The following is a 12,898-nucleotide window of genomic DNA, read 5'->3' as shown; positions in this document are numbered from 1 at the left end:
AAGTTCTGGAAATTAAGCATTTTTCTTTGAACTTTTTCAAACCCAGGCATATTATTAGTATCCTTATATTAATATTTGAAGTCATTTTCTTTTTTCTCTTTGAACAGATTTTCCAAGGAATAAGCCAGTAACAACAGCAGTCACCTTGCTAAGGGCCTTCTGTGGCACTGAACCGCGTGCTACTGTGTGCTAAGTGTGGTATTCTTCTTTTACATACATTCACTCATCTCCCTAATCATCTTTGAAATTGAGACCCATAAACCTGTGCACACTTAAGGAAAAGAATAGTATCTGAAGGTTCTGCCATGTCCAAAGTGTCCACACCAAACTAGCCCTTGAGACTATTACGGAATTGGATTCTTAGCCTTGTTCACCCAAACTCTTTTGTTTATATTATAATTTTTTATTGAAACCTTTAAAGGTTATAACAAAAGTAATAATAGGCATGGTTCTGTCTGGACAACAATTGCCTATCAAGCCACTAAAGACTACTTTACATGGATTTTCCTTGCTCTGGACGTTTTAAAATATATGAAGACATGTAAATTGGGCTCAGGTTAAATCTGTTCCATAAATACATTTTTCTTACTTTTGAAGCATTTTAAATGTGATGTAAGTATCTACATGGCCCCCTGATTAAGCATAGCCCTACAATGCTCTGCATGTTGCTGGAAACATTTTCGAACTCCAGCCCCCAAAGCACATTAGTGAATAACCTTTTCTAGAGCAAAGGCACCAGGATCCCCAGGAACTGACATACCAGACACCGACATTGCTGGCAGCTGTGGGTCCAGTTGTCTCCACTTCGATACAGCTTGTGTCCGCTTTGATCTAAACATTGGCTCGTGACCCTGGTGTCACACTCTGGGCAGCAGAAAAGGTCAACATTTGGGTTCTGGCAATCACAAGCTGTCCGCCGACAGAATATCTTCCCGTTCTGTTGAGAAGGGAGGTCAAGGGGGTTCTGTGAGTTAGGAAAATGCATGAACAGACCCACTGTGAAAATCAAGTCTTGTAAATACCTCATAGAGCTCACGGAAAACAACTTCCTAGTCTCTGATCTGTCTTAGCCACCTCCCATCTGGTTCAAAGCAAACACAGCCTTTTTTTCCCCCAAGGCTTGCCTACAGAGCCAGCCAAGTTAAAACAGAGGTGTTACTAACTTCATCTAAGAAAAAAAATCAATATATTCTTTGAATTTAAAAAAATGTAAAAAAATTATGTTTCTATATAAAAATTATAGCCAATCTAAGCAGCTAAACTAAATATGTAATCAAGAATGCATTTCAGACAGAAGGGGAACTACATGGTGGTAATATATGGGGGGACGAGAGGGAAGGGGAAGTAGAACAAGAAGGAAATAAAAGGAAATAAGAGCAAACTGCATGGTACATGTGTGTGGAAATGTAATGAAAGCATGCCATTGTGTGTTAAGACAATAAGAAAAGTACTCATTTCAGTGGAAAGTCAGGAGACTACACTATCCGAATAAATAAGAACACCAGCAAACATGTTGAAGTGTCCTTGCCTCATTTTATACCTGCCCTGATACTTAAGGGACGTGGGAAGAATTAACTGAGGCCCAGAGACAAGTACCTTATACAGGTCACACAGTGCAGCAGAATTCCCATGCCTACAACCGAGTTCTAGAGTTTCAAAAGAATTTTCTTCTACAAGGAAGTCTTTAGGTTGCTTATTTGAAGAGCATAGGATAAGTTGCCACCTTACTTCATGAGTGGCTTACCAAATTATAGACATGATACAGTTTCAGGAGTACTAGCCCTGGGCACTCACAGCTAGAACACCCTGAAGGTGAGTTAACGCTGAGTGCTTGATGCATGCCTACTATCTGTTCATCAAACTATTATTGTATCTCCATTAACAGAGAAGCCAAAGTGTGAGGCTTGTGGCTACCATTTCATTTATGGTTACAATGATAATTGTTAAAGATTTACTTTTATTAAAAAATAATTATCTGTGATTCCCTATAGAAGCCAGAGTGGTCATTGGATCCCTTGGAGCTGAAGCAACAGGTGCTTGTGAACTACCCTACATGGATGCAGGGCACTGCACTTGGATCCTCTGGAAGAACAACTGAGCCATCTCTCATCATCTTCCCATGGTTACTTTTTTGAGTATTTTTTAAAGATTATTATTTATTATGTATACAGTGTTCTGTCTGCATGTATGCCTGAAGATCAAAAGAGGGCACCAGATCTCAGTACAGATGGCTGTGAGCCACCCATGTGGTTGCCGGGAATTGAACTCAGGATATCTATAAGAGCAGTCAGTGCTCTTAACCTCTGTGACATCTCTCCAACCTTTTTGAGGTTTTCTAAAACTGAATCTTAGGACTAGAAGATAATCTGAAGGACACAAAGCCCACCTTCACTGTAATAACCAAACCTAAAAGTTATGAAGACTGTGCTTGAGGTTATCCATCCTTGGGAATCCCCACTAAGGAAGATGTTCAGGGCACATGTCTGTGTGCCTTAGTCTTGCTTTCTCTCTGCTGACCTCACTTCCTGTTCCTCGAAACCACAGCCCCTGTAATCAATCTTCAGTTCCTAGAAGCTAATTTGTATGTGTTCATTGAGTTATTCCTTCTGGGCAAAACATCTCTGATTCTTCAACTTGTTCCCATTGTTTGTTTCTTTTCACTACACAGCAGCTTTGATGGCTCCCTCCCTCAAGCTTCGACCACTGGGCATGGTCTTCACCATCATTGTAAGTCAAAAACTGAACATTTATCTTCAGCCCCAATCGTATGAACTATTAACCTTATTATATTTAATATTGATGATCCATGGAACAGAGACTTATGTCTTCATTTCTCAAGTCAGATAACTAAATATCAGTCTTCAGAATTAAGGAGCGCCCTGGGTTTCTATCCCCATGGTTGCGTTTTCACTAAGCTTTCTCTAATGCAGCCTACTTTGTTTTCTTGTTTCAGTTATGTGACATGGTGTTGACTGATATTAAGCTCAATGAAGACCAAAACCTCATTAAGCCCTGCCCCATAGCCTGTGGCTGGTTGATTGGGAAGATAATGTGTTTTCTGATGCACGCTGCATTTTGTCCTATTAGATCCGCTGCACCTCTCCTGTCAGTCACAGCTTTTACCAGATATTGCATCTGTCATCTTCCACGGATCATGCAGCTTCACAGTTACTGACATCTACAACAAAATGGACCTGCCCACGAGGTCTTAGTCCATTTCATCCATAAAATGGATGGTAAAGTCAGCAGAAGCTAAAGTGAAAAATCCTTAAAAGCACTACATTCCTACAGAGTGGAAGGGAAGTGCTGGCTACTTTTGCAATGACTGAAGAGGGTGGGGCGGCCTTCACTCAAATTTTATGATTGTCTCTGCTATAGAAATGATAAGAGAGCACTGTTCTATAAAGTATCAAGAGATGATATACACACAGATACTTGCATGCATATATACGTTAATTTTACAAAAACACAGAGCTTCTGTACATACGTGTGTATAGAGAGAGACTAAGATACGCACACATGCAAGAGAGAGGGAGAAAGAATTAAAGAGTGAGAGAATGAAGAAAGAGAGAGATAATGAATCTAAAGGTGAGCATGTGAGCTGAACCAGGTGAACTGATATTTTACACAACTTAGCATTGATCATAGAAATTTTCTAGCATTAAGTCCTCAGCTTATTGGCTTATATCTTGATTCCCATCATTTTCACTAAAATAATAGTAGCAATGAATTTTGAATAACCATGCCATATTTCTTTCTTATGTCAGTGCTGGGAATTAAACCTAGGGACAGACACATACCAGGTACACACTTTCCCACCCAGCTGTATCCCTGAGCCCCATCAACTTAGCATCTGTAGCAATATATTTCATTTCCCATGAATTGAAGGTCTAAGTCTCAGAAAATGTGGTTTCAATCAGCGCCAATCAAAACTATAAATTATTTTCACAGATTACTATATTTCTTGCCATGAGGTCCGATCCTACCTACTAGTTGAGAGAATGAATAGGAATAAATGGATAGCCTTCAGGGTGACTGCAGAATACAGCAATTTCACATCTCATCAATTACGAGAAAAATGCCAACGAGTCCCCTCTTAGCTTCTGTTAGGTTTCAGAACAATGACAGTGTTCCTGTTGGCTTTGAATCACAGAGCAACTGTCAAGAAAAAACCTTTTTTGATAATGGAAATGCCAAAGGCGGCTTCATTAATTCAACTCGAATGAACTGTTATAAAAGCTTCCTTATAGAGTGCCTTCACACAGGACACCAAGTGTGGGTGAGAACAGGGCCCACTCGCAGCAAGCTGTCGTCCTTGCTTGGGTCTGTGCGCTGTTCCCAGAGCCTGACCTCTGTCCTGCTAATAGGGTAACCCCAGTTCCACTGAGATATCAAAGCTGAATTCCCTCCCTCCTGCTCAGAACTTCAGAGTTTCCAAGTCATTTTATAAGGAAAGTTCAACCATGCACAACTAATAAGAATTAAAATATTTAAATTAATTCTAGATTTTTTAAAAGCAGGGAAATTCACACTGATAGAAAAATATTTGAATGTATATATACCGTGTACAATTCTAGGTCTTAAATTTTAGATGACACATTTTAATTACTAAGTCACTGCAACACCAATCTACTTACCACAGACTGCAAAATTCAAATTCACATCATTGTCTGAAACTTTGAAATTGAGTATTTGGATTTATGTGGCATTCTTGTATGGTCATTGAATAAAAGTATCAGCTAGCAGCTAGCAGCTAGCAAGTTGATGGCCAGGTTTGCACTCAGCAGCTGCCTGATAAGGTCTCCTGGAACACAAGCATCTGAGCCAGTTCCTCAGATCCTGATGATTTTACACCATAGTGGTGAGGTTGGATATTTGTGACACAGTACTCATAGTTTACAAAATTTAAAATTTTGGTTAACTAGGACTTAATGAAAGTGTCAGCTGATTCCTGACATAAACTATAAAATTAAGAATATTACTATAGATCCATCTATTATCATTTCTCACAAATTGGTCAGACTGATTGATAGCCAATATTTTTCCAATTCTTGATAATACCACAGTCTACCAACTTTATCTTCTTTAAGCATGAGGGACACAAATATTTCCAGTGTTACATTTACATAAATTATACAAGAGATTCATGGAGGGGACATGACATTCCAATGTGGGAAATTAATAATAGAACAGACAGTAGACCCCCAAATAGACCCCCAAACAGACTCTTATGAAATGTCTTTTCTCTAAGACGCATCACTGCAGCAAGAGGAGGTTATAGGATAGGGAAATATGATTTTTTTTTGTTTTGCTGAGTAAGAGTTCCCACAAGACCCCTAAGTGACTCAAGCAGAAGGAAGCTCCTGAGCCATACATGGAAAAACAGTGTGTGACCAGTACAGCCAGTGTGCCATAGCCCACTGTCCCTAGTAAAAACATCACAACAAGAGAATCAGATCACCAGGCCAGGGAGGCAGAAAGATAGAAGTGATTTGGGGTTCTACATCTGTTCTTAAAATAATCATTCTCACCCCAGGAAAATTTCAACCAATGGAAATTCAATGCAATTGGAGAACAAAACAACAAATGGGTATGCAAAGAAAGAGACCCCAGCCGATCCCGGGTAACCATCTTCAGGATCTAGTTGGGTGAGTGTGCCTGAGGGGAGTTACTCACTCTTCCCAGCCCTCCAGCTCTATCTCAAGTCTCCCATCCCATGTTCCAACCTAGTCTGCCTACCCAGCATGTGCTGCAGCCAACTTCTAGGCTTTAAAGCAGGAGCCACCTTGCCTGCCCACAAACTACAAGCTTTATCCATGCCACATCCAATCTCTCTACACAGCCATACCTTGAACTTTCTTATCTAAGCCTGATGAGTTACCAAATCTTTTCCTTCATGAAACTTGCCCAGTCCCAGATCTACCCCTGCACTCCAGGCTTGGTTTAAGATGCACATCCTGAACACCAGTCCAGTCCCCGGTGTCCCCCTGACTTCATTCCATCTAAACTATATTCAAACTCTAGGCCTAACCTGACCCACACACCTCTCTTCTGCCCAAACCTGTTCTGTTCATATCAGGCAGAGAACTAATAAACGTAGCCCACATGTCTTGCTCATTCAGAAATCAAACAATAAGAAAGATCAAAGCTTTACCTCCTTCTACAAGTTTTGTATAATTGTTTGCCAATAAGAGTTTGTCATGGGAGCTCACAGGCTCTGGAACAATAGCTAGAGAGCCTGCCTGGCACTTATGATATATGTGTAGTTTGGTCTGTTTGTGGGGCTTCTAATAGTGGGATCAGAACCTGTCCCTGGCATTGAGCTGACTTTTAAAAACCTAGTCCCCATATTGGGTTTCCTCACCCAGCTTTGATGCAGAAGCAGGAGCTTGGTCCTAACTCAACTTATCATAGGAGAAAATTCACCCAAACTGTGGAAATATACACCCAAACATGTACAAGAAGCATACAGAATGCCAAATATACAAGACCAGAAAAGCATATCACTCTGCATATCATAATTCAAACACTTAAGTATATAGAACAAAGAAAGAATATTGAAAGCTGTAAGAGGAAAGAAAAGTAAATCATGTCATATATATATGACATATATATGTCATAACAGCTGATTTCTCAACAGAAAATCTGAAAGCTTGGAAGACATGGAGCAATACATTCCAAGTCATGAAAGACCATGAGAACAAACCTAAAGTACTATACACAGCAAAACTATCTACCATAGATGCAGGATAAAGAAAATCTTTCTACAACATAAGCAGATTAGAATATTTATGACTGAAAAACCTAATAAACACAAGAAGTAATACTTTGTGCTGAAAAGAGGAATAAAATTGTAGAAAGAAATACAAAGCCATAATTATTAAAACACGAAGCACCACTGAGAACCCAAACAATAGCACAATGACTGTAATCAACACACACTTTTTAATAATAACGTAAATATTAATGGCCACAATTCTCCAGTCAAAAGACATATTCTAGCTAAATGTATCAGTAATCCACGCCTATCTATTTGTTGAAAACAAGAAACACATGTGCCACCTGGTGGTGGAGTACACCTTTAATCCCAGCATGTGGGAGGCATAGACCTGTAGATCTCAGTGAGTTCGAGGTACAAAAAATATTTCAATCAAATAGGACCAGGATGCCGGTAGGCATCACTCTCCTAGTATCTGAAAAGATAGAGTTCAAACAAAACTAATTGGAAGGGATAAGGAGGGACACTTCTTTCTAATCAAGGAAATAGTTATTTAAGAAGACATTAATAATCTAAACATACAGACACCCAACTCTAGTACACCAAATTTCACAATTAATGTACTACTGTATTTAAAGACACAGATTGATATCAACCCACTAATATGTGGTGATTTCAATACCCAAGTCTTCCACAGACAGGCCATTTGAACATCAGAATTAAATAATATCATGCATTGGATAGGTTTAACAGATACTGTTTATTTTAAGCAAATTGTTAAAAGCATTGACCAAAATACCAAAGCGTATTCATTCTATTCAGCAGAATAGAGAAGCTTCTCTAAAATATATCACACCCTGGAACTCAAAGAAATCTTTCTAAGTACAAAAATATAAACATAATTTCATGTATTCTATATGACCATGATGCAATAAAACCTAAATGTGACAGAAAAAAAAAATCCTAGTAAGCACACAAGCTCATGAAGATGAAACAATTCATGACTGAATGATGACTGTGTCAAAGAAGAAATCAAGAAAGAGATTACTGAAAAAAATGAAAAGAAAATAGAACACAGCACAACTTCTGGGACATATTGTATGCAGTCCTACAACGGAAGCTTACAGTTATAAATGCCCACATTAAAAATCAGAGAGGGCACAACCAAATGTCTTAATGATGTAACTCAAAATTTGAAAAAAAAAAAAAGGAACAAAGTAAATCCAAACCCAACATCAGTCACAGAGGCCCCCTTTAACTTGTTGGTCAGCATTGTCCAAGAGACTCCCCAAACACTGGAGACTATTGCCATTGCCCTTGGTGGCCTCCTAAGGGTGGAAGGCAGGTCCCTATTGCTGAGCCATGAACTTTTCTCAGCAGGAAGGAGACCATGACTAGTGCTTGGAACTTACCCAGCAACCCAGAGTTGATAGAGTCATGAATCTTGAAGGAGAACCCACAACCTCCAGTTTTCTGTATAATTCTTAACTGCTTTCTAAACAAGTGTTCTTTAAGCTATAGGAAAGTGGCGTTCTCACTCCTCATCAAGGAAAACATCTTTTATTTTTTTTTGCAATAGACAGAAAGCATCACAGAAAACCCCAATAGATAAATAAGCGGAGTTCTTTAGCTCAGTTCTACCTGATAGATCAGAAACACAACTCTGTACATAGGGTTGGTACATAGGGCTCAGGGATCAGTGCAAAACAGGGTAGGAGAGATGGTAAGAGATGAAGAAGCCGGGAGTTTGCTGTGAGATTGTGTCTCCTAGAAATGTCAGAAGTTACACTTTTGAAGTCTCACCAACGTAGCTATCTAAACATAACCTAAATAGAGATGACACCAACACACATGCTACCCTGGACACGAGCGAGTTCATGGGCTTCAAGCTTTACAGGCAACTAAAGAATGCGGAGACCAGGAGAAGCAGTCTTCCCTGAGGAAGAGGTACCACTTGGTTGTCCCATGCTAAGTGGTCAGCCCTGAACATCTGAAAGTTATGTACATACAGGTCCATACATTGTATGGATTGAGCAGGTTGTATTTGTATATTCAGAAGTACACACACACACACACACACACACACACACACACAACCAATTCAGGGGAAAAAAGGCCAAGATTTTGAAAGCAAGCAAGGGCTACATGGGGGTGGTAGGTGTGGAGGAAAGGAAAGAAGGGGGTATGATGTAATTATATTATAATCTCAAAAAGTTAAATATTATTTAAAAAATAAATAGTTTAAATGTCATAGAGTAATGCATACAGTATCATTATATTGTTTATTTTAAACAAATTGTTAAAAATAAATCTCATGCTTTTTTCAAAAGCGTTGAAGAGTTGGTGGCAGAGGAATAATTATTAATACGGCTTATTAACAGGACTATAAGGATCGTTCACCCAGAGAATCAGGTTAAGCTCAGCTCCTCGGAAGATGTTAAATATACTTTAGGGAACAGCCGAGAAAAAAAGAAGCAGACTTCTTGGATTGTTAGGATAGTGAAGGAAGCCTAGGAGAGCATTCATGCTTGCTGGGTCTCTTGTTTTATCACAGACTTAAATGTAGCTGAAAATAGAGTTAAAAGTGTTTAGTTTCCCAGTGTTCAATCCTCTGGTCGCCTAGAATGCCTGAAAAGTCTTGGGTGTAGGAAGGTTGTAATTACCCTTGGAAATCTGGAAAGAAGTACAGAACTTGGCCACTCTACTGCTGGAACGGGGATCCTTCTTTCATACTCTAGCCCATAATGACCTTTCCTTTCCCTGGAAAGAGGTGGCCTTTGTGTCAGCACCACCTGGTTAAAACACTACACTAATAACATCTATTTGGTGGCTGATAATGTTCTGTCCATGTGCTATACTCCTGACCTGAGTGTTTGTGCTCCCAAAGCTGGCATGGCATCTCACCTCACTGGCTTCTAACACTGGAGTCTGCATCCTCTGTGGAGAAAAAGTGGGCTTTGGGACAACGGGAGCCTCGGCTCTGGATAGTGTACAAATGGGTAAGTACCAGAGAGACATTAGAATTTTAGAGAGAGGATGAGTCTCTTGATCTATTAGAGGTATTTTCTTCATCGTTCAAAGCTGTGCTCACACAGGAGATGATGCTGGTTTCTAATTATAGGCTATTTGGAACATAGCCCGGGACAGGGTACTCAATAAATGGGGAAAAATGGATCTAAATTTGGGTTACAGAATTAGGTGTATGAGGAAAAGGGAAAAGAGGTGCCATGGGTTAAGAACATGGCGATGTATCTCTCCCAAGTAGACCCGTGGCTTCTGATGCGGTGGGGCCAGATGTCAAGGCAGAAGATAAATCACATGGGTTCCTCAGGCTCATCCCTGCTATGTTTCTGGGGGACACAGAATTTATCAGGAGACATGGCTTCTAAGAGGCTACAAAGCAACTAATATCTCTTGTTTTCTATGCCTAGAAAAACCCATGATTATATCATTCCACCCTAATATGGAAGCCAAAAGCTACAGTAAAGTAGTTTTTTTAAAAAAAATTAAAATAAATAGGCAAAATCAACAAAAGAAGAAAGAAAGCATGAGGAAATCAAACATTTTAACAAGCCCATTTTGTTCTTGTTTATATAATATATATATATATATATATATATATATATATATATATATTCTATATTATTCTAACCACAGTTCCCCCTCCCACCCCACCGCCCTCTCCCACCAGCTTCCCCCAGCCCACACCCCCATCCACTCCTCTCAAAGGGTAAGGGGCTCCCATGGGGAGTTAACGAAGTCTGCACATTAAATTACAACAGGATCAAGTCCCTCTCCCTTGTGTTAAGGATGAGTATGGCATTCCCCCATAGTGAATGGGCTCCAATAAGCTAGCTCATGCCCCAGGGATATATCCTGGTTCTACTTCCAGGGACCCCTGAGATAGTCCAAGCTTCATCACTGTCTCTCACATATGGAGCGACAGGACCATCTTGTAAGGCAGTAAGTTAAAAGGACACTATTGCAGAAGCGTGTCTCCATGCGCATAGGACTTGCCTTCCTGTGACTAAACCTAGGAGACACTCCAGCAGTGAGAAAGACAAAGGGGCCACCATACTACCGTCTCCATTTGTCTAGAATGAGGTCTACCCATTCATGTCTGCCTACTATATCAAGGGCGTGGAAGCTTGGCTTTTCTGGGTGACGCTCCCCAAACAATGAGCCAGTGAGTGAGAGTTCTTGCAAGTGACCATCTCAGGTGGAGATTTCTGGATCAGCAAGTGTAGAACACAGGATTACACAAACTCCCACCTGACCAACAACCGAGGCACTCTGTGGCTGTCAGCACAAGAACCTCCCTGGACCACCCTTCCCAGCTTCTCCTGATACATCGTTTCTTCTTAATGTTGTAACCCACTTGCCACAAAAAAAAGACAGAGTAAATTCAAAGCCAGTTTGCTATTCATTCATCATCAGTTGGCTGTGTTGTAGATTAGAATAGAGAGGTCCTCTCTGTCCTATGTGTACCAAGTCAGAAAGAAGCCTGTGGCACACAGAGAGGAAGAACCAGCAGCGAACAGTACAGCTTCCGTCGCTGCCTGTCAGCCTCACCTTGCAGGAACACACGGAACACCTGTCTTCTCTCAGGATCCACACCTGCCCATTGTGCTTCAGTCCTCCTTCGTGGGGGCAGTCACCAGAGCACGAGGGCCCAGCGGGGCACAGGCAGTCGAAGCCTCCCACTAAGTTGACACAGGCAGAGTCATTCCAACAGGTGTGGGTTCTTAAGGCACATTCATCAATGTCTGCAATAAACAAACCACAGAGCTTCAAATGCCAGCCAAGGGCACCCAGGAAAAGACAATAACTGTCAGCGACATGAGGCAACATTATCGTGGCTTTCCCCCGTGCCAGGCATCTTGCCAAGCTTTCACGGGCATTAGGTCGTTTCCTCCGCAAGGCAAACGCTCTGTGTTTGGGACCCATGGTGCTAGGCTCAGAGTTAAGGCACATGCCCACTGCCAGCTAGCCAGTGGCTGCTGTGAGATCAAATTTATGCCTGACTAGTTAAAACATCCCCTTGCAGATCCAGTCTCACAATGACCATGAGTTTTATTAACTCATCAACTACAGAATGCAGCCTTTGAAGCCTACCTAGCTTTTCTAGAAAAATGTACATGTGGCTAAGCCACTGAGCAGAAACAACTGGATAATTAGGGCTGACTTGACTCCCATCAGCCTTAGCAAGATCCCGATGTCAGGGCTTTGAGTGAAGTGAGTATATTATTCTTGGGAGGTGCCCTACTTAATATTAAAATAGGTAACACCCTAATGGCCAAGAGAATGTCGGTCGGGGACCCAGGAGGTACGGCATGAACATGGACGAAGGCAAGTATACTGAAGAGTGTGTTCGCTGACAAGATAATAACGAAAGAAGACAAATTGAGTCGCTCCTTCTGACAGTTCAAACTTGAGTGACCCTGATGTCTCCAGCACACTCCTGTCTGGTCCTGCTTGAACTCTTTCCTGACAGCCGACTTGAAAGCCATCCAGTGTTGCCTTCAAATGGCTACTTTTAAAGAATGCACTCTTTGAAGTTAGATGAGCCATCTTACCGGGCAGCTCCTGCACACTGGTACCATGTCGTATCAAGAGAACTGTACATGGACTTTCTCCCTATGCCATTTTAAAGCTTTATTGGAAGGCCTTCTGTCTGTCATAATCTTCTACCCCCGTGGATAATACGCAGCCATGTCTACAAATACTCTTCAGATGCTGAAAATCTACTGTGTACAAGGGGACTGGTTCAACAGAGGAGACTGATCTTAAAAATGACACGAAAGGACACGCAAGATACTGCTGTCATGATGCTGATAAGATAGAACACTGGCTTTGACATCTATTGTCAGGCTACAAATCATTGGGCCGGGCTCCTGCAGGGAGGGAGAAATGTTAGAATAATGTCATTTAATGTGAAACCCATGTTAAAATATGTGTGAAGCTGTAAATAATTCATTAGGATAAAAGAATCAACCCTCCGTGGAAAGGCTTCTTCTTGTAATAAGATGAGTGTTAACACAGAGACCACAACTGGGCAGTGTGCAGAGAGAAAGAGACTTTGGAGCACCCAGCACTTAGTGGGGTGTCTTCCTCAAACTCTTCCCCTCCGGGATCAGGGAGCTACAGGCAGGAGGAGTCAGAAAAATTGTCAGAGTCTGA

At 41.0% G+C, this 12,898-nt stretch overlaps 1 protein-coding gene across 2 annotated transcripts in view; it reads right to left on the bottom strand.

Moving 5' to 3' along the window:
- The window catches only part of Nell1 (neural EGFL like 1), an 821,283-nt gene that overhangs the window by 11,280 nt on the left and 797,105 nt on the right, over positions 1 to 12,898 (bottom strand). For both annotated transcript variants that reach the window (XM_041649180.1, XM_041649187.1), the window contains 2 exons: positions 11,291 to 11,484; positions 761 to 937 (listed from right to left, as the gene is read on the bottom strand). In XM_041649180.1, coding sequence (XP_041505114.1) covers positions 761 to 937; positions 11,291 to 11,484 — 371 coding nt within the window. The remainder of the gene's footprint in view (positions 1 to 760; positions 938 to 11,290; positions 11,485 to 12,898) is intronic.

This window comes from Microtus oregoni, unplaced genomic scaffold, assembly GCF_018167655.1.
Source record: "Microtus oregoni isolate MIOR12 unplaced genomic scaffold, Mior012 000000F_ref0000247, whole genome shotgun sequence".
Classification (NCBI taxonomy): domain Eukaryota; kingdom Metazoa; phylum Chordata; class Mammalia; order Rodentia; family Cricetidae; genus Microtus; species Microtus oregoni.
This window is presented reverse-complemented; position numbering and strand designations above follow the sequence as displayed.